The sequence below is a fragment of the Opisthorchis viverrini genome (assembly GCF_000715545.1).
Source record: "Opisthorchis viverrini unplaced genomic scaffold opera_v5_27, whole genome shotgun sequence".
In the NCBI taxonomy this organism is placed as follows: Eukaryota; Metazoa; Platyhelminthes; class Trematoda; order Opisthorchiida; family Opisthorchiidae; genus Opisthorchis; species Opisthorchis viverrini.
Window position 1 is genome coordinate 1,539,126 of NW_008751682.1, and position 23,081 is coordinate 1,562,206.

A 23,081-nucleotide genomic window follows, 5' to 3' on the forward strand; every position below is an offset into this window, starting at 1 on the left:
CACGCAGTTTCAAGGTGCCTGAGTATGTCAACAATTTCCATAGAGATCCGAGAAGCATTACAAAGTTCGTACGACACCCTTCTAGAAAATCGGGTAACTCGATTTAGACAAGCTAACAGATAATTGTGTTTCAAATATTGTAGCTTTCGCAGCAAGCTAAGACGATACAAAATAGTGGACTTTTGGTGGAGAATTAGCGATTGCAGCTTACTAAGAGGGCGCGACAATATTTCTATTTATGCATCATTAACATGCAGTTAGGTATTCAAGTACTATTCATCTATATTCAACATGCAAAGTACTATGCAATTTTATGCTCATCAGTTTTTGAATTGCGTATATTCATTTTAGTGAATAGGACAGCAGTTTGTTTGTCTGTACATTTTCCCATCTCAAGCGAGCTAACTGCAGGGGAGTTCTACCAGATGTATTATAATTGAAGAAAAAATGCTGCGTCTTTGGGACCATTCGCCAATAGGCGATAATCTTTTTGCATTGTGTCTTACATCAAGCCACATACAATGAAGCAATACACCGGCGTACCCGGATGGTTCCACATATAAACCAAATTTGGTTCACTTGTCAATGATACTACGGTCGTTTATGGTTTACCTGAAAACGATTCTCTAGCCGTTGACATACGATTTCACTTCAGTTTGGTCTGTGTAGGTCTTTCGCGTCTAATGTAACAAATATTTAACAAACATGTTGACGATTATCCACAAACAACTGTTTGTCCCTCAGTTGTTTGTTGTCAATAGGAAGTTGAGGATTTTTCGACTGATTGCGCTTTCTACACGGACACAAAACTTTATCGTCTCAAAAGGCCTACCATTACAATTATGTTGCGATTTGTTCAGGAATTTTAATCTCTGTAAAGAAAAGTCGCAGAATTAAATTTACTTATCGATTGTGGAGACACCCTGGAGACCATTAGACAGTTGACCCCTAAATCGCTAATATACCTGCCAGTTATTTTAGAGCATGGTAAAATAGCAGTTTCGCAAACACTAGCTATTGCATGTACGTATGCAAAAACAACCACCAGTATCTCCCAGCAATATCTTCATCATGAATGCGATGTTGAGGTATAATTTTTAAGACGGCGCACACACATTACAACAACAGCCCAAAGACGTTTGCTGCGGGTATTTATTTATCGATACATCTTGCAGTGAATCGTACATTGATGAGTCTGAAGCAACTTGCTGCAGAATAAAAATGATTCACTTCCAGCATGAAACACAATGGTTGAATACGACAGGGAAGCCTAAAAACAATTTCAGGACGTGCTACGCATCCACAGTGCAGTGAAATTTAGAGCAACCATCACATCTTTCTCCCAGAACAACACCGCACCACCTTTCACTGGGAATACAATGCTGTATTCAGTACACATTTTTCGCTGGAGTAAATTTCTGACCAATGGTTTTGATAGAATGTTCTAGTGCATCAGTTATCAAAATGAACGGAGTATTTGGGAACCAACTTTAGTAGAATAGCTGAACTGCTGGATGAAATGAGCCATTTCTCATAAATTCCTTCGCAATATTCACTAAGTGCCATCAGACTCTGTACCAGTCAGCAGCATTTTCATTTAAAATTGAACAAGTGCGGCTTGTTAGAACATTTCTGGTAATTAAGTTATTCAGACTGTTTGTCGAAAGTTTCCATAAAGTAGACTTCTAATGGTGGGGGTGACAGATTAAAGGAAGTTTTTTTCCAGCAGTCTAACCAAAAGTTGTCACAATTTGAAAGTTTCTAACCTTCATTTCCGAATGCTTGTGCGTTTGTTGATGATATTAGAAGTGGCTGGATATGCATCCATTTATGCAATCACACTTTTCATAAGTTTACTGCTTATGCAGGGTGGGATATGTGTTGCATTAAAAATTAGACTAACAATGCTGGCAGCCAGAACTTTAATATTAATCTAGTCAAAACACGGAAGCGAAATTCTCCACTTCTCGGAAGTGGGTTTTTCGACCTAGAGCTGCCACATTGTAACGACGATGGAGCATGTGTTCTGTGTTATCTCCAGTGGCGTTCCCATAGGACTAGAATAAATATTTGTTGTGAAATATGAGTAGATTGGACGCCCCGCTTGTTTGTTGTTTTGTTTGCAGAGCTTGACATGTGAACTGCAAACTTCTCATTATCGGTCTAGTTGACACTGACCACTCGCACGGGCAGACGTCAACTCGATGGAACATAATGTTGGCAATCTAACTAACATACGCAGCGAACACACCAACGACAAAATCAACAGTTTGGAGCAGGTATCAAGAATAATTGTGCTGTGTAATACGGCAAACATTGAAAGCTGGAATGATGTTTCTCCCATACAATTAGCGGTCAAGAATTCATGGAAATTGAATGCAAACCACTCTTTACATAGGATGAGTTGGCTGGGGTTACCTTATGAAAACATATATTCCACGTTCTCGTTCTTGTTAACTAACGCGGCAATTATGCCTAGATCCTCTTCCAAATCTACTTTTTCCTGCCCTGTTCAGCAGCACCAAGTCAAACCCTGTAAATCCGTGCCAGACAACCTTCCTCAAGAATGTGATATGACATCCAGATATTGCCTATTAAGGAAGCTCTACAAGCTACTATCCTTTGGGACGGTCCTTTGGGTTGAAGGCTCAGGAGGCATTTCTCCGAAAGTTAACTACACACCTCGAACACCAGTGGACGGACCACTTAAGGAAACTTTTCTAAGCACGAAATTGTATTGCATAGGAAGAACAGCCAGTTCACATTATAAACAAGCGGCCTCTTACTGCACAACTACGTTGAATAACGAGGATAAAGACAGACTGTATGAGAGGAGAGTAACGGTTTTCAGCGTATTCAAACGTACGGTGTTGACCTCGTAAGAATTGAAGGACAGATAAAACTGTTGGGACTGCAGTCTGAAAATACTTTTTCGGGAATAACTTAATCATCTTGGCGTTAGTTAACGATTCATTTATCCGGGCATGTCAATTAACGAAGCTGGGCTAAAATAAAGTATTTTATTTATTTACAATACCTTGCGCTTCAGTCATCTTAGTCTAAATAAGGAATTACGTTTCTTATCCACCTTTAACACATATATTAATAACTTTTCGCTTTTTGGAACTGAGTAATGTTTAGAAGGTTAAAAGAACATATTGAGACACCTTGAAGTTCGGCTAATGAAGGGAATTTGCAGGTACCCATTGTTCTCTTGTCTGCTATTTCTAAAGCCTGTTTGGGCGCTTGAGAGAGTATTTTTAAGCTGGTTCGCAGAAATATTATTTTTTATACTTTATATTTAGCAAAATGGCGCAAACACTAAGACCAATTCACCACAAAGACATTTCCATCACTACGTTAACCACCACACTATTTTGTCAACGGTAAATATTCAGGCAGTGTTCGAGGTGACATAGTTCGAAAGAATGAACTGATACTTTTTTGACTTCTGTTACATTTTTGTGACTTCTAATAGTCATTAAAAAAATTTGGATCACAATCTGTTCTCTATATGGCGCAACGCAGACAAAGATATCGGGTTCGAAACATTCACAAAGAATTTCGGCTTTTTTGATGACTTTTTTTTAATACATTCGCTCAGCAATGTTCAGTCTTAAATCAGTTACTGCACAGGGAGACTTGCTTTACCCTAGCAGGACGATTTGTTTGTCTCCGTGTCCCACTGGGCTATACTAGGGGTAGACGTTGCAACACACCATATCAGGTTGATCAACCCGTTGGTCCTCAGGTGGTTTGGACATTCCGGGCGACTTGTTATCTTGAAAATGCAGGGAACTAGCATTTTCTCGCCTGCNACCTATTTGTACATATATATATATATATATATATATATGCACGCATATGCATTAAGCCGATTGTTCCCATAATGAGCAAACATTATGAGCAAAATATGTCTGTTAACAGGAATCCAACCAGACTCATAGATTATGCTGCAAAATAGTAATAAATAAATACGCTTGTTCACGTTCTCCGGTCGATAGGGAAAAACCACCCAGTATAAACCTGGTGCTAACCCTCCATTTTCCTAGTCACATTTATTAGCCCATTAAAGCGTCTGAGTTCGGATATAGTGGAGAGCACTATAATATTAAATTTCTGCAATCTTTTATCAACATGCTTGTTAGAACTGTTTGAAATGATGTCCTTTGTACACATATACCTGCTTATGTGGAATTCGCAAGCAGTAGTTTTAGCACATAGTGACATGAATTGCAGGTGACATTTTGGCATGTTCAATAGCGGGTTTTACCCTTCATCCAAAACAAGAAACAGAGCTCTTCCTTTTTAGAGATCTTCATTCTTTAGAGTCTGCATCAGACATCTCTGCCTGTCAAAAACAGCCTGCGAACTGGGAAAGCAAGGGAAAAAATTCAAAGTTCTGTACAAAAATGAACTATTTTTGCACTAGTAGCTAGAATTTCCAAAGTCGCCTCTAACATGGACATATATTAAGAAGTGCAACATCTGCGTGCTGCAATTCGAAATTCCTAATTTCGACTTTTGTTCCTATACAAGGGACGAAGTGCTTCAAACCTGTTTTACAAAATTCAAACGAAAGATTTCGAAGCCTAGAAAACGAAGTACTTCTGCAACAGTTTTAGTGGACTCATATTTTGTGGCGAATATACTAGGGTGAACCATTTGTGAGCAGTTTATTATGAGAAGCTGGGATATAGTAAGTTTATAGAGCTCATCATATTTGATTTCATCAAAACCACCGTGCCAAACGAGCACCGAGTGTTTGACCCACCTAGCTCCCAATAAATGCTTAACCGCACTTGTTGAAACTGATGTTTTCCGGAAGTTTGAGACGGCTACTTTAGGGAAACTTGGAGCTACAGTCGATATATTTGACCCATTATTACGATTGGTGCATAGTGACGCTTACATTATAAGTAAAGTTGCGGCACCAATTCGTAAAGGCAAATTAATATACAGAATAAGAGCATGTTTTGCTAAGCCCAACTCATTAAAACGTTTTCTTTCATATTTTTCGTCGTTTTCTTACCAGAAATGGCATTATTTTGCGTCTTTTTATTTTTGCCCACATGCAAGTTAAATAGCTGATTGACTCCAATATCGATGAACTGTGTTCAGTGACGTTTTGTGTGGTTATTTTCTTTCAGTTAGAAGTCGAATTTTACAACCAATCAAAAACCATTTGTTCTTGGTAGGCCATAAAATATTTCATTTGCTTCCATCAGATTTGGGGCCCAAGGACTCATTACACCACCAGAACAGGTTCGATGAGTTCCAGCCATCCACAGTACACCTGCCGTAGAAGACTTGAAAATGGTGCTAATCCATTGACACAGCTAGCGCAACTAATGGGTAAGCTTGTTGAAAAAAACTGATAACGTCGTAAACTGTGCTCTCTTGCGGGTTCAAAAATGATATCACGTGCGCCTAGTGTGCGTAGCGGAGGTAACGCACTGGCGTTGTACGTCAGGTGTTCGTGATTCATCATTCAGCATATTCAACGTTAATCATTGCTGGTGAGCTCCGATAACAGTTAAATTTGGGATGAATTTTCCTGCTCTCTTGTGGTATCCATAGTTTTTGACGCTAGAGTGGCAAACGACAGTCCAACGGAGAATAATTCGAACAAAATTAAAGAGACTTTCTTTTCTTTAGGTGAATGAAGCAGTCGCATCCGGTTGGAACCACCAAGAGTTTTGTAAAGCATTTTTAAACACGTTTCAAAATGGAGTGTAGATGGTGACCTCAGTATATATTAGTGTCTACTCTACCATATTCTTACCGTTCAAGGCTTCTCCTATGTAGCACAAATGCAGAAGCATTCGAAAATATATTCGGCATGTTTTGGTTCACATGCTGATTCATCAATTCATAAACTTTAGAGACTCGCTGACGAATTTAAATGCCATGGTGAATATTTATTCTGCCATTTAGAGGTCTAATACCAGGGTTGTCAACAGTTATTATATGAATGCTCTATTTAGATTGCGTGTGTCAGATTTTTCTGCTCGAAATGCACAACATTTTCTCAACGCATGATTTACAACCACATCAACAGAACGTCATACCAAAAATTGTGCTCCAAGAAATTTCACCAATTGTTTGGCCGAAATTCATACGACAAGCATATTGAACATGCATAAATAACACCCTTAAAGGTCAGCCCCGTGATTTGGGAAAACGTGACTTAGAATCGGGTGATGTAAAAGTCTTAAGTGTGTAGGGAGATCAACTTTGCTTCCAATATTTGGCTTGGCTATAACGCATTGATACTAATGGTTCCAAGGGTTTCAGTGTGCTATTAATATCTAATTCAATGGATTTTAGCTTTACTGACCAAGATTTTTTTATTGCGTGCCAACGCGGAAGTTTCCAACATTCCAACTCCAACGAAACAAACCTTGTGATGTTTCCTATACAGCAACTCGTTGCCCATGACAATTTTAGGGAAACTGATTTTGTTTATCAGTAACATATTACCTTCATGCTCAAAATCTAGCTCAAACAGAATGACAGTGAAAATCAAAACTCTGGTATGCACCATTTGGTTTCACATCAATCTCGTCTTACCTCTCACCTAGTAAACTTAGCTGAATAGTGATTATGATGAACACATAATACATAGTGACTCAGAACATGTGGTTTACTGTGAAGCTGCGTGTTCTTGAAACCTAATGATAAGTGGCAGACAGATCATGAGTTGACTTCGTAGCGTAACTGCAGTCAGCATTATTTGGTCCTGTTAGGTGAACGAAAGGGCACAAACTGCTCAGCATCGACAGTTTGTAATAGTATTTTAATGCCTCTTAAGACCAGCTAAGACCTGGCTGGTTCAACAGCGGATACAATCATCTATCCAATCCTTGAAGCTATATAATAGCAGTGAAATATTTGTCTGAAATATGCCGCTTCCATTTTCAGCTTTCTACTCGGTTACTTCACTTCCTATTACCAGCAATTTTAGAATCTCTTTTCCTAACCGTTTTAACAGAACAGATCCAGTCAAGATGTCCTTTTAAACGATTTTGCAACAACAAAAAGTTTGTTCCCAGTCACAGTTTGATCATGTGTATCACTAGCGAATATTTATAATCCTTAACTTCCTTCGGTTACTGTTGCTTCTGTGATCAGCAACGTTATCGCCTATAAATTCGTTGGTTCAATAAACCGGTAAACAAATCAAGCCGATTCTCCCTCTCCGCAGTAATAATGATAGGCAGATAAAATCAGTCCTTGTCGAAGTTTTCTGGCAAACTGTGTAATATTATATAAATGAGGCTGTTATCAGAAGCGGAAAATGCCATGGTCAGTTAAACTACCTACGTTTTCAGTATTCGACAAAATGTTTAACTTTACTGCTGTTAATAATCTATTGTCAAGTTCAGATCTACCGTACCGTATGTATTCTGAGGCGGAATAAAATTGACTACGGGATAGGACGATGATATAATTAGTGACATAATTACGAAGGACCCAAAGCATGTGCCAGTTGGTAATGACACCAAAATGGAAACATGGGCATCTCCTACTCCCTAGTGATTATTGTTTGAATATATGTGAAACTTATCACAATCAGACAGCAGAATTTTCAACGATTGTTTTGACGATACTTTTTTCATACCTCGGTGCAGATGATGTTTCGCCTCATTGGTGCCGGTATACATGGCACTACATTTTTCTGCAAATATGGCCTTGTACTCACTGTGAATAATCTCACTTGCTCTAGAATTAATTACTCCATATAAAACTGGAGGCTGTAATGCAGCTATCAAACTTACATAGTAACTGAAGAGAAAAGTAGAATAGGAAATACAATAAGAAAATCAAACCGCCCCCGGATCTTAAGTACACAGTATACTGTATGTTGTTCCGCATAGTTTGGAAAGTTACACTCCACCTGTCTCCCCGTCTACACGTAAATAATCAAGTAGCATTGACAACACTGTTCTCTGCATGACTGGTGGACATTCGTGTCTCGAACGTCAAAACTTACCACAATTCTGCGGTTCACACGAGTGTGAGTGGCGCCCCTTGTGATATTGGGAAGCAGTGCTAAACTCTGCGCATATATTCATCCTTTACCAGCCAGCATGGACTAACTTTGTCTAATCAGGCAAACTCTGATGTGCCCCATAGATGGGACTATACTTCCGTGGTTACCCCCTTTTCGACTTCATATAAACAGACATAAGGTACCTAAAGATTGCGCCTAATTAATGATGGAAATTAAAGCTCTTCAATCCAAATTTGCAGGTAGCTGGTTACTTCCATTCCATGCCATTAGACCTTGTCATAAGACTTTATTGTTTACCAAAGGGGGAATGTAACCAGCCCACACACAACAGTGCAACATTTCGGTGAAATACAACAGAATCAATGCCTTGTGAGTTAATTATTCCGTTGGTGAGTTACGCAAGTCGATTGAATCCAGAGTTTACTATGCCCAGTTTCCACCACACAGACATCGGCGGATTCGAGTTTGGTTTAGGGGTTCGGTTTTGTGTATTCATTGTGTATAATTGGCTTCTTAAGCAGATAGATTAGGCTCTCACTCAACGTTCAAAGATGGGTTACGATCATGTGTTAACCTTCAGTTTTCAGTATTTTTTTCTGTCTCGAATAAAGGCAGCAGGTTTTTAGATGAGACATTCAGTTACTGGACTGTTGTTCCGTCATTCTCCCGGTCGTCCGTCTATTCAGTATGTCATCAAGCATTAGTGCATTTCTCCAAGCATAGAGGACCTTCGATAGCGGAGGAATGTAATATATCGGTCAAATGTCCGATATTCCACAAAGGCATTTGAAAAGGAAAACATTGCACGATTTCTATGGCTACCGTCACCATGTAAGGTGACTTAACCCAGGGTTTGTTGGAACTGTTGGAGGAAATGCTCCGGAACCAACATTAGATTACTTTAAATAAGTCTGTAATCAGTGTTGTATCTTTCACAATGCCAGCGAAATGTTTCTTAGGAATAATTAGCTTTAGATATTGTAATAGTTATTGGTTTTGCCTAACAGTTCTGTATTGGTGGGTTCCGAGATATCACCTCAACTTATTCCGACTGAGATAAATTGTCCGCCTTCTCAGAGGCAGTCGAAAGTAGAGGTTAACTAAGGGCCCCAAGACCGAAACTTCCACCCGAAGTCTTCAAAATGTTATGCCTATTTACTAGGAAACATAGATTGTCTAACAATGAAACCGGGTCACTTAACAGTCTTATGGTGTGACAAGAACAATCAATCAGCCTCATGGATTATTGGTGCAAATTAGTAATAAAGGTATGAGTCAGGGCCGAATCAAACATCGACTTTCGACAAAAATCGCTTGGCGATAAGTAGCGGAGTAGAAAATGCCTATTTTTATTATCATGTTAGGAGGGTCGGTATTTTTATTACAATATTGGAATGTTAACAGCAGTAAGACGGATTGACGCATTGAGAAACGGGGTGTACAAACTTTGGACATACTCATGGACACGAAAATACCATACTTTTGATGTGAATTCTCAAGAATCTGGTTTAACACACTGCTTTGATACCAAACTGCTGTGGTACAATTTGGCTTTAGTTTGAGAAAAACTTGAGCAAACATGTCTACAACACGCGCAAAATTTTGTCTCAATTTTACTTAAGACACTGGCTATCAACGGAAGCACTTTCGACACCTGAACAAGCAAGTTCAGAGCGAGGATAGTTGGGGCAAATTAAAATGTAATTTATGACCAGGTAAACATAGATAGGATGGCTCAGAAAACCAGTGAATGAAACGAATGTCATGGTTGATAACACTTTTTTCATATTCTATGGCACTGTCGAGACCAAATTAAGCAGTATGATTCTTGTAGCCTAATGTAGTGGATCATTGAGAGACCCATCATTTTAAATTTTTGGCCACATGAACCACATCTAAACAAACTTGAAATATTTCAAAATGCTCCGAGAACTGATTTAGCTTCTAGAGAAACCAAATATTTGAGTGAGTTACTCATGATCTACGAAATTTTCAAGTGGTAGGCTGAACAAAGTAGCATGGTCGAACGCTTACACGGAAAGACTTTGCAGTTATGTTGATGCCATGGCTTGTCAACAAAGAGGACACGTTGCGTGAGGATGATGTGGGGTGTGCTTTCATTCTAAACGCAACTGCGAGTATAGCCAGTATACTATTCACTTTCGACTGAAGTATTTTTAATGAAGGCCTGCGTACTCTCAATTTGAAGTAGTGTCCAGAAGTACTTTAATTGTTCACCCGGGAAACATACTGTCTGCTTAACTCCACTTCAGAAGCGCTCCCGCCGGACAAGGGCCATTGATAAAGTGTCTTCTGTATGCTTTCCTTTAGCACAACTCGTAGCTACTGTTATTCACAATAACTACCTCGTATTCATCTAATGTTTTAAACAGATGCCGACACTGCTTTGTCTGCTTTTGTTAGTAGCGTGCGTTGTAGCCATGTATCTGCCATTCGTTTAGTGGACATAGCATTTGGTTACACCTAGGTGGATAAATGCTTCATTGATAACACTCGACCCGAACACATAGTTTCTTTGAGGTTCAAACTCTAATTTTTAGCACAAGCTGGGCTCCTGGTTCCTCTCTTCAAAATGCCTCATAAGGTCACAGTATTATTGATAGATTTTAAAATAAAACCAATTTATAGTTGCACGTATCAATGCAGAGGTACGTTGTACTTGCAATTTAAAAGTAAGGTGACAAATCTAAACACAATCCTCGTCTGCCAACATGCAACTAAAGCTGGCAGACTAGCGCTCGGACAATTTCCAGTTTTTGGTTCCACGTGAGATACACATGTAAAGCAGTCACAACAGCTATAGCTCATACCACCATATTCCTAGCGCAAAACGAAGTTGGAAAGTCTGCATGGAACTCTTTTAAAATTATCCAGGTCATTCTGCAGACCTAGTCCATTGGCACTTACTCATGACATATATAGTCTACTTTGCGCTCTGTTCCGTTTTTCAAATCTCAATGTCATATCGCTGAGAACGGTTTACCGGCATGGTGCTACATATGATCACCCGTGCTGGTATAACATTCAGTGTTTCTTTTCTACATTTATGGTACCCTTGATATTAATCTTCGGATTATTGTTCATAACAAAATAATAACCCCTACTGGGATAGGAATTGTCTGATCCCCGTTTTACAGGTTTAGAGAGGAAGGTGTTTTATCTTCTGTTAGAAACGTGTTCCTCCAGCTTAGTTAGACTATGATTTTCCAGGTATTGTGCTGACTGGAAAAATCTGATTAGGCTTATTGAATTGGGTAAAAGTGACACTACTGGGTCTGAGGATGCCTAAAGGATGACAGTATGCATCAAAATGCTCTAAGCATAATGGAATGGGATGTAGACGTTATCTAGATTCGAAACATCTGACAAACTTCAAGTCTGATCTGCAACATTTCGGATTCATGGTTGTAACGTTTTTGGGGAACGATGGGCTAAGTTTCTGAGATAAGGCCTATGCTTTAGGCATTTGAGCTCAATCAATCGATCATTTTGTTTTGGAACTTAAGACGTAAAGTATGTTGGTTGCAAACGTTGCGATTGAACCACAGCAAATTCACTGGAAACCGGATAATTTTCCTAACGAAAGCTTTGGTACAATAGCGATTTGATGGATTCGGTTGAAGAAAATAGCCACTTGTGATTTTTAAATAATAAGGTTGATACACCGAAAAGTTTTCAAAAATGAACAAGCATCAAGGATAAGAGTTGTATTGTTTAGAAGACAGGCGCCTCATCCCAGCAGAAATGTTTTGCCGTAAGCGGGTAGTACTTTGCAGCGGTATATCGTGGACATGGGTTACAGTCATTGTACGGAATATCAGTGCTGAACAGCACTCACGTTAAAATTGTTATCCTGTGAGAACTACACGGAGAAACACACCATAATTTATGAGAACTTCCATTCAAACAAACGTGAGGAACTTAGGCACGTACACGTTTATATCTGCATATATAGAGTATTAAATGTACATACACGTATATATACGTATATTTATGCAGTAGAGGACTTGGCCTACACAAAAGCCCAAAAATAGGAATCACCTTGACCTAGATTCTGATACCGGCGGAAAAAAATCGAATGTTGCGTCCAACGAAGTGGCTGACTGACAAACGAAACTGAATTACTGGTAAACACTGGCTGATGCACCGTGCATATTGGATAATCCACAAGCGTTTTGCGTGATAAACTGTGGCATTATTATTGACACCGTCATCCTAGTTTCAGCGGACAACCTAAGAAGGCAGTGTCTGCATTCAGGTTTTTCGAGATAATTTACTTAGGTCTGAATCTAAATATCTTAGCAGCAAATTCTGTCAGTCTCCTTCTGTGGGGCTTCAAAACACATCAATTTGAGGAGTAAAAGTTTACAACACGATGTGCTCCTTGAGATTGTGCAATTTTGACGGACCTCTGAAAACCGGCCAGACAGTCAGCAATTAATCAGGGTCGTAAACATTGGAAGTATTCACAAGCTTGTCTGGAATAATTCCAATATTTGACTGGGCCATAGATCAGCCATACTAACGAGACTACCATAACTCGGCATACTCAACTTCATAATCGCCCTTGTCTGAAGTGCCTGGTAAGGTTTGTGTTCATTAGGCGGTTAAACGAACTTCATAAAGACGAGGTTCTTCCATATTCAAAACTAAGGGATCCTCACCCAAGGGCAAGTGTTGGATGATGTATATATAAGCTATCGAGGAGAATGAAAACTGCAGGTGTGTTTCGGTTTTGAAAGCAAACTGAGTTCATCAGGCAAACTAATTAATAAATTTTGACTTCAAGTGCTTCTTGCTACGCAAAATTGAAAGAATTTATGCAATTGTTTATCAGGCAGCTACTACCTCGTTTATCCACACTGCCTATTCAGCCTGTATTACTGATACTGTATGAATCTTATTACGATTAGGGTGCTGTTTTTGCAAATATGAGAAAATAGACCGATGTTTTTGTTTGATGTGTTGCTACTGATTACCGTTAGACCATCATGAATACACAGATCGTTTTACTCTTTTGCTCATGAAATTTGTTCTTTCCTTCTACACACATGGAAAACCCGGTTCCGCTTATATCACTTCTCATACTACAAAGAACATATGCCTACCGTGGTCAACACATTTGCGTTGGGCAATTGCCGTTTATAAAGACACGGTTTTAACCGGCAGCAACCGCAAAGCAACAGCTGTTGAGTAGCCTATTGATTAGATAAAAGTTAGTAATACCTGAAAATTAACTGGCGCATGACGTTAAGTTTGCAGCTACAAACAAACAAAGAAACAACCGGTGACGACTTGAAACCATTACCATTCGATCATCTCAATGATTTCAGTGTAAAGATTTCTGAACAAGAATGCTATTTGTTCGTAACGAATAGATACCGGAAGACGAAATGCATCTCAGAAGCTTGGGCAGTATGCTTTGAAAATAATGAACGCTCACTCTTGTCAAATAGTGGTATATGTTTTGACTGATATGATGTGACATGAAATGTACCGACAAAATGGATGTGCCAGTGATATGCACACGACGACGTTCATGGACGGGCAAGATGAGTTTGTAGTCATCAGCAGCTTAACGAGTGGATGATCAGTGAAGTAAAGCATTAAACACAGACGTATCGCAAGGATAGTTCATGATCTTTTATCACCAAAGCATAAATCCCAAAGCCGTGAACTCACTCATTAATCTGAGTATGTGGCAAAACTTTTTCGATTCCCTGATTAATGCCGAGGCTCAACATTCGAAAGTCACCCAAAAACCACCTTGAACAGTCATCGATCTTGACCCTTATGTTCTCACACTCGATGTATTAATAAGACATGAGAACGAAGAAGGTAGCGAACAGAGCTTGTCATCTGTGATTGTTCCTCTTGGCCAATACATCACAAATTTATATGGCAGCAGAAATCGCGTGGAAAAGGTTAAGATCGAAGCTACATACACTCTAGCGAAACAAATCAAAGGAAGGGGGGTTGAATTAGGGTAACGTCAATCGGTCACGGAATCATGTAAGTGACGTTAATGTCAGACAGACATGTGGGACCGGATGTTCCGTAAGCCAGTTCGAGTTCATAGGTCACTTAAGTTTCTTTTGGATGCGAAATTGTCTGAAGCCCCGATCTTAACCTTTTCTACGTGATTTCTGCTACCATATAAATTTGTGATGTATTAGCCAAGACGGACAGTCAGAGAAAACAAGCTTTGTTCGCTACCTTCTTCGTTCTCATGACTACCACGGGTATATATAGCCATTTAACAAGACATTCTGAGTGAAAATTTTAAGTGAACACGCTTCAAATCAACGGTTGCCCAGAAAACACGAATGCTTTACTGGCCACGTTTGTTTCAAAATGTGTGACATATTTGTCACGTTCATCCATATAATTACTCTGTAATCTGACAACGGTATTCTTATTAAAACGCATAGGGTAGTGTTATGTGCATGTGACACTGCCAACTTACTTCGACATACCTGGCAGTACTTATTAGTCCAGGTAAGCTGAGAACACAAGAGCTTCCGGTTCTGTTTTTGTTAATGCCACAACCACAACCTCCACCCATCTGGAATGCTTTCATTCATTCTTACCCAGTGACTCGGTATTTTCGCATCTTCATAAAAACTGAACCACACCAAATTCCGCTATCCCTGAAACTGGAACACTTGAAGGTATCTGGGTTACCGTTCTCCTGGCATTTGTTTAAATCTTCTCATGGTGCACGGGTTAGTAAACGAATTGCCAAGCCTAAAGGTATCTTATAAATAAACCGCATAAACCGGTCCGATTATCCTATTGGTGGTAGTGCCCAAACCCCAGTGCATCACTTCTGAAATTTCAATTTGTACATTCAAATAAAATTTGCGGTTAAGTTCTAAGATAAGTAAATTATACGCATAGAGTGCTTCCGAGTTGCTCTTTTCACTTTTAAATTAACTGTGTTGCGACTTCCAGAGTCACGCTGTTCATACATTTTACCTTGCAAAACGTTCACTTATTTCGAATTGAGTAAGATCATACTAGGTAGTCAATTATACATATCAGAACCGCCAACTATCTAACCCTTAAATAAACCCAACAAATATTTAAGGAAATTTCGCAACCTTATATTCATTATCAATAGTAAATCCCTTTCTATTCTAAAACCAGATCTTTTGAGTAGTCATTTCAGAAGTTTTGAACTTTACTGTCTAAACTCTCGTGCATCTGATCAACAGTCCTGGGCTCGTGATGCAGTCTAGTTCTATCTTTCCAGCCTTGAAATCATGTTGGAAATAATCAAAACGGTTGTTTCTTCTACTGACTGGCCAAAATAGCACACAACTAATATGGCCACACAAAAAGTTTTCATCGATAGATCTACTAGACAGTAGATCAGAAAACATCTAGAAATTTTAATGTGCATCATCATGAACTTCACACCAAGAGTGTCAAGATCGATGCCTCGTTGAACACACTACGTCATGGGGCAAACTTAAAGTTATATACTTCCAGTGTATTTGTTGAGCAAATATATAGTGGTTGATCAAGCAAGAATCTTTCGTTTTTTTTCACCTAGGGCTGCAATTTTATTCTTGGAAACTCTACTCATCACCGAAGCCATATAAGTGCATCCTTACGTTGCAGTTAGGCTCCTGATAAGAGACTCAGTTCAGAAGTACTATTTCGTCTTCCGTAAGCAGCAAAACCCGTACCTTTTTACTCGAAAGTCTGAGCCTAGATTATGCATTGATGATGCAATCTGGCCTATTATCTCCTGTTACTGTGTGATGTGAATTTTCAGCAAACCTTTGTTTATCTACCAAATGCTGATGTGACGTGATAATTTCACCAAAAACAGGATCCTGTTCTTGGGATCTGCCAATCTCTCTTAAGAAGGGTTCAACAAACAACCACTTATTTTGTCACCCACTGCTAGAATCGGGAAGTGCCCACTTAAAAAGGAGCAAGCAGTGTCTCCAAAGTGACGGGAGGGGAACTTGCACAAGGGTTAAGTGGTCCTCTTAGCGTCTGACCGGAATTTGACATTTCTGTGTGGAGAAAACACCAAACACTGGAACGCAAATTTTTAAAGGCCATATTCTAATGGAATTTTTGAATATTTTTATACGTCGGCATTTGGGTTGCAGGTTTTTTATTTTGTGTCAGTTAGGTTCATTACAGCCACAGTGAAATCCAAATCTATTTTCATCGGCTATGTGGTGCATTACCGTAAAAAATGTTTTGCTTTTTACTCATTATTATCAGTACATTTATAACAGATACTAATGATTAATACAGTAAAAACACCAAGAATATGGTGGCAGTAGATGTGGGAGAGAAAAATGACGGGTGTGAACTTGTTACAGGCAGCCATATGACTATGAACAAGGTACTTAATCAATGGAATAGCAACAAACTAATCGCAACTCAGTAAGTGCTACCGTTTGGTATGTGTTCTGGGGAACTGACGTAATATGAGCCCGGAAAACCATGACAGACAAAATTAGTTAGGCAGTCTTAACAAGCACTGACAACATGATCTCCGGTTACATGCCATATCCGTTGGGCTTTCTATCCTCTGTCAAGGAAAATCACGCGGAATTGGACATGCGTGCAATATACCCTGACTAATTTTGTTTTCTGTGCTATTGATTTTGATTCACAACCAAGTATCAGCTCACTCCATGACGTCAGTGTGGACACACTTGAAGCGGCTGACACCTCCTGAACTTTTGATTACTGATAAGGCGGTTGTTTACCTGTCCATCAAATTTATCAGCTGGCTTAAAAATGGTTTCCGTTGTCGTATGAAGGCGACGATCTCCCATTGACGGATTGTTTTGAGCATACAACTGAAGTTCCTGGCAGTATTGCACTATATTGATAGGTTGGGTGAACGCATTTGCTGTGGATTACGTAACTGTTGTTCTGCTCATTGATAATGGCGATTAACTTGCGAATTTGCATGCCAATGATGAGAAAAACGCCTGAAATCGCGTAAGCTTCTCGTATTCCAGGGAACAAATTTCATAAACATGACGTAAGTCTGCTCTCACATTGCATACATTACGTAGTCCTGCTCTCAATTGCATTGCGTATGCCTCCTCGTATACCAATTGAAACGTTTAGAAGCCGAATGTCGAGCTCGGCGAACTAATTAAATACCATCCGATCAGAAGCCCTTTGCCCTTATCTAGTCACCAATATTCCCTCTCATTTCTGACTTCCGAATGAGATTCTGCCAATGTTTAGCAAATTAACGATTCGTGTGAATCCTTGGCGAGATCCAAGACTAAAAAATAAAAAGCCACCGCTGATTGTAGCCAAAATTAAAAATTTTCCGGCCACAAACTACCCGTTCCTATGGTTTTCTTTTGAGAGCTGGTCGACTCCCGCTGTAAAAAATGTTAAACCCATGAAAAAATGTAGGTCGAAGGTAAATTTCTGAGGCTATAATGAAAATGGACGTATTGAGAGATTCCATGAAGTCTGCATAAAAGTAGAACCTGTCGATTATCTTTTTTTCGGACGATATTGTCTGCGGTTTCTGGCCTTCTCAGATTTGGAGGCTTAAATCACTCATGGCGCTCTCATCATTTTAAAAGCTACAGCAACTTACACACTATATTACAACTGTCCAACTACCAGAACAAAGGTCTGCAGTTGAATCCTTCTACATTTGAGTAGTAAGACATGTTTGGAACAGGAAGATCAATCTATTAAAGACATCTTATGTAGGTTGCATCTCCAAAGTCCCCGTCATCTAGAACATATTTTTCTGTGCGATGTGCATTCCGCAGAAAATCTCTAAACAAACATCCAGGGCGAGTCCACTCCACTTAGTACACACAAAAGAATTTTAGCCTTGAAAGTGAACATTCTGTGATTCAAAATTTCATCAGTGTGCCTTACTGTCCACTAAAGTTGGGCTTGGAGCAACCTTTCTTCTTAAAAATTATCATCTCACACATTCAGAAAAGCTTTTTTATCATTTGATGAAATGTTTATCCTCTGTATTTAAACACCTTTTTAAATGCGATATGACTGATTGATATAGGCTAGTGCTCACTGATTTGATTTATTGATTGAATGTCGGTGGGTTGATTACACCCGACCACAAATCAATCCATCGGAAAGGCTTCCCGAGCTATACTTGACAAGTGTGAAGCCTTTGTTTATTTAGAGCTAATTGTGAGAAGGCTTGAGTAATTGTGTACAATTTACTGACACCTCCGTAAACTAATTTGATTTTGCATGGTTTACTTTCGTTCAAACCGGCTTTAACATCCAGAAAGCAAAATGACAAGATAACGCGTGCCAACGCAGGATATTACCGGGCTGTATGTGATAAAACTGAAACTTTAAAGTAAGTTTTGTCATCCCAAACACGACGCTGAATTAAAAACGTCGCAGGTTTCCTTAGCTGAACTGGTCTTGTGTTTTCTAGGTAACTGATCGATATGCNCAACCAAAACCCGACGCTGAATTAAAAACGTCGCAGGTTTCCTTTAGCTGAACTGTCTTGGGTTTTCTAGGTAACTGATCGATATGCGAAACATACCACTCACGTAACATGTTGGATAAAGAACTTCCTTCCGAACTCTAAACTCACGTCTCATGCATCTTTGGAACTCGCACTTCTGTTATCTACTTTGCTTTACTAGTCAACTGCGGGACATAACAATAACCTGGGATCGTACCGTTTTTAAATTTCCGTCTCATTTATGGCTTATGCGTAGTCACATTTGACTGTTCTAATAAGCTTAATTTATAGTGTTTTTGTCATAGGAGATATCCGAACCACATGTTCACGGGTGCAGTTTTTTTAACTAAATCTCCCGATTTGATCAATACGCCACATAGTGCAGGAACTGAACTGGTTCAACCAAATATTCGTTCATCTTACTAATCCCTTAATCAATAACATGCTTATGTTCCAGCCAATGAATACATATTTTCCCAATACTACTAATTGACAGGGATGGCTCATAGGCACTCACACGTAGCTCTGATGACCCTTGTAATGACACTGCCCCCTCATCTACCGTTCCTTTTTTATGCATTACGGCGTTGTACTTTGTGTGTGTGTATCTTAAGGGACATATATTGCCATTCAGGAGAATACTGGTCTGAAATGCGTTTGAATCCTCTGAGGCTATTAGAGCAGGTCAACAACTTGACGGTAATTAACTACAAAGTGAAAGTTTCTTCACCTTTTTTTCTGGATACTTGCCCATTTCTTTCCATTTCTTTCTTTCTAACCTCCGGACTCCTTTTAACGCCAGCTTGTCTGCGTGTTCTGACATCCTCCTAATTTTATTTTTTGTATTTATGCATTGGATTCATCATTTTGACGCATATCTGGGGAACTAAGTTATCGAAGATACCCGTGGAAGCGTACGAGAAATAAGATTTTTGCCACACTATGAAATGCATATTTTCCAAGAAAAAGTGGCCTTTTCACTACTTCTACGTAAACAAAGATGTAAAATTGTAATTGATGCATTCTTCTGATAGGGTCGGTTCAGTGCGCACGGTACGGATTCAGTCTAACTCCTCTATCCTTTTATTCAGTGCAACACTTGCTACGGAACTGAAAGTATCATCACAAAAACCATACTGTATTCTTGCATTTTGCTCTTACTGCAGTGGCTTAAGGCTTTTACTTTCGGGTGAACAATTAGTTCTTCCATAGCTAGACCACCAGTAGGACGCCGTAAACCCTCAGGAGAGGTCATAATCTACATAATAATTAGGCGTGAAGATGAATCAGATTTCGCTGTCCGTATAATATATCCATTTTAATGAGATACTACTTTCATGTAACATTTCATTGCACGACATATATGTGCCTGTCTAGTTCCTTTGTCACACTCGACCAGTGCTGAGCCAAACCATTTTGCTGGTAATTTTCCAGCATTTTCTGTGTTTGTCTGCCCACGTAATAATTCTGAGGGAACCACTTATACACACGTATTTGCCCTGGATTAGCCATAAACGCTTGGTCTGTTTTAGAGATATTTTTAGCCAATACAAGTCTTTTGATCTTCTAGCAGTGATGCGCTTATTACATTAAAACTGTATTTTGAGTATTGTGCAGTGACAGTGTGATTACTTTTGCAGGAAGAAATATTGTTTTCAGTTTTTATGCCCCCTCGTACTGCTGACAAAGGGCAATGCGGAACATGATGTTTTACCCTCAGGATGAGTTGCACCATTCAAATCAAACTTGAGTGTGTTGGAAAAGTTGTGTCTTTAGCTCTTCGGCCATTGCGGTGTCCTTGCTGCTATTGAAAATAAATCGAACTGTGATTTGGACAACTATGCATGGTAGCTGCGAGTTCTTGTGTCATTTAAGCTGCAATGTTCAGCTAAGTGGCGCACTTCCGAACATAACCCTATTTTGTGGATCTACAAGCCAGTGACTTGCCTCTTCCTGCACCTAGCATTTATCATTGAGTCGATGTAGTGAACAATAAATAAATTTACTGGGAATTCATAAAAACATTTTTTGGCTTTATTGTATGATTTTTTTACAAATGCAGGCATTCCATGTAGACCTGTGGACCTTTCTCCATGAAAATAAAACTCAAAATCCTGTCTCACACAAATGTAGGTTTGACGATTTTCGAATTTAATTATAAGTAAGAATAATCTTTGACTAGTCAGCATCACTGCGATAAAACTCAGAAACTACCTCCCAAAGCAGATACTTTTTAACCCAAATTTTAAATGTGGAATAAACCCACTCTGCGAGAATTTCTACTACAAACTGTTTATGATCTAAAGAACAGAGTCGAACATCACTGTACCAACTCAATCAATCTATTCGTAAACACTAATTTACTTTGGCATCCCAAAAACAGTGATGAATACTGGGTGATCTTTGCCGCAGGTTTTTATCTATTGACCAAATATGAAACGTTTTTTCTACAGTCATCTATCGGAAGTGACAAAAACATCTTACCATAAGTGGCTTATTCTTTAAAACAGTCGCTTCTGTGGATGGCTTGTTCGTTTGAAAGCGATCCAATTGATCAGAAATTCATAGAGGAAATTCATCTTGAGAGACATTCGAATGGTGCATTAAACGGTCATATTCCTCGTTGCACCAGGAGAGGAGTGCATAACGTTGAAATCCAAAGCTGTCATTCCTAAATAAACCTCGGGCCAAATATTCGAACCATTTGTTAGGTATCGCTCGAAAACACTTCGCAGTAACATGTTGAGCTTATTGTGCTCCAGAGGTATATAACGAAGTTTAAATTGATCTTACTGTACAACATGGTCCCAAACGCACAGTGCGAAAGCGAAAACTCTCGGTTGAGCACTGCTCTTCATACTAACTTTACGTACCACATTGTCGTTCTAATTTTTGTATAATTACGCCAGCCCAGGTTAAACCTGAATGGGATATGCAATAGATTTTTGCATTTGATCTTAATTTTGGGCACATACGAAAGTTAACCGCTCTCACATTTTCCCATTTTCACGTGTTTGTAGAAATATAGTCGATGAAGTACAATTCTGATGCAAGTAAAATATTTCTTCATTACAGTGCACAATGAAATCGACGCATGGCCTCCGAATTTCCTGCCATTAGATCAACAGGTACGCACGAACGGGGGCGATGATAAATGCGTCATTCAGTTGGAGACGAAATCACCTGGAAGCATAACAAATGCAATGCAGTTTCAAATAAACCCACAAGAAAACTCTGGCACTGTCATGGATAGTGAGCGACTTGACCAACGCAAGCGTTGTCAATCGGTGGAGGTAATTACCTATCCTGTGCACATCCATCGGGAACCAAGTCCGATCACCTCACGCGTTGTTTATCAACAGGACTTCCTGAAGAAAACAGCGGATGACCCTACGTTTTTGAAATGCCCCGTTTACTTGGATCCATTTGATGAGCGTCTTGTTCAACTCATTAGTCACAAGGACTACGACAAATGTGTAAGTTCTACAGTTTCAAACGACACATCTCCCATTGTGTCAAGCAACCAATACATAAAGTAATAACATCTCAGAGAATCACTTGCAAATCCATCGGTATATCAGTTATTTTCCACGAATATGCATGTATCGTTATTCAATACAAACCGGGGAAAGCTGTAATTCATGAAATTGAACACAGTAAACATAATTTCGCCGTCTTTTCAAAAACCTCTATCTGTTTGGATATGAACTGGCTGGATGGAGAAGTGAAGGCATTAAATACGACCGTTCAGAATGCCATAGGGTTTTACTTTCTTGCTTAGTACTTGAAAGCCTTTTGATGGAATATCTCAGTTACTGAAAGTTGCGAATCACAATTGCTTTTTTAAGCCTTATTAGCCATGGTCAGCTATGTTTGACTAGCGTTTTAGTGAATTGGGAAGCGTTTGGCAGAACTAATCAGGCACCAACGACCTTATCGTGACAGCAATATTGCACCATCAGCGTTGCAATGCTAGGTTATGAGCCAAATGAAATGCAGGTTTTGTACCATGCATCGCTCATCAACAAAACGATATGGATAATTTCTAGGCACGTAACGCAACACCGTGTCGTTGAATGACACTGATAGAAAGATCTCTGCCCGAAGATAAAGGTGGCTACCAGGGGTCTGCTTGCAAATCTTTGTCCCTTTGAAGCCGTACGCTCATTTAACCCCGTTCCGAAATAACACACCCACTTGGTTTACGTGGCTCTTTTATAAGCTCCCGTTTGTAAAAAAATGTAAAATGAATATTTTTATTTTTTCCCAACAAAAATTGCTTGACACCCCGGCTCAAATCACTTCCTCTTAACCCAGTGGTATATATGTTGGAGTCCTCGTACAAACTTTTCAGACAATTTCAAAAGTCAACTGTCTCTGCTAGGATTCACAGGAGAATTTCACATGCAGGTTTTATGTATTTCGGTAACATGATAATAAAAGTTTCTACTGCGTTTACCTCTACAAGATCTCCTAATAGGTGATACCCCGAAAATGACGGTAATTTTGAGGCGTTTCACTATACACTGCTCACATTAATTCAACTGATCGATCGCAGTGTAAGATGCACCAACAAAA

The 23,081-nt window shown here is 39.3% G+C and overlaps 1 protein-coding gene across 1 annotated transcript in view; it reads left to right on the top strand.

Annotated features, from left to right (window-relative positions):
• Positions 1-22,145, top strand: part of T265_02215 (hypothetical protein) — a gene marked incomplete at both ends in the record, with an annotated part of 37,490 nt that extends 15,345 nt beyond the window's left edge. Inside the window, one exon of the mRNA XM_009166403.1 lies at positions 21,579-22,145. Coding sequence (XP_009164667.1) covers positions 21,579-22,042 — 464 coding nt within the window. The remainder of the gene's footprint in view (positions 1-21,578) is intronic.
• Positions 22,146-23,081: the final 936 nt, after the last annotated feature.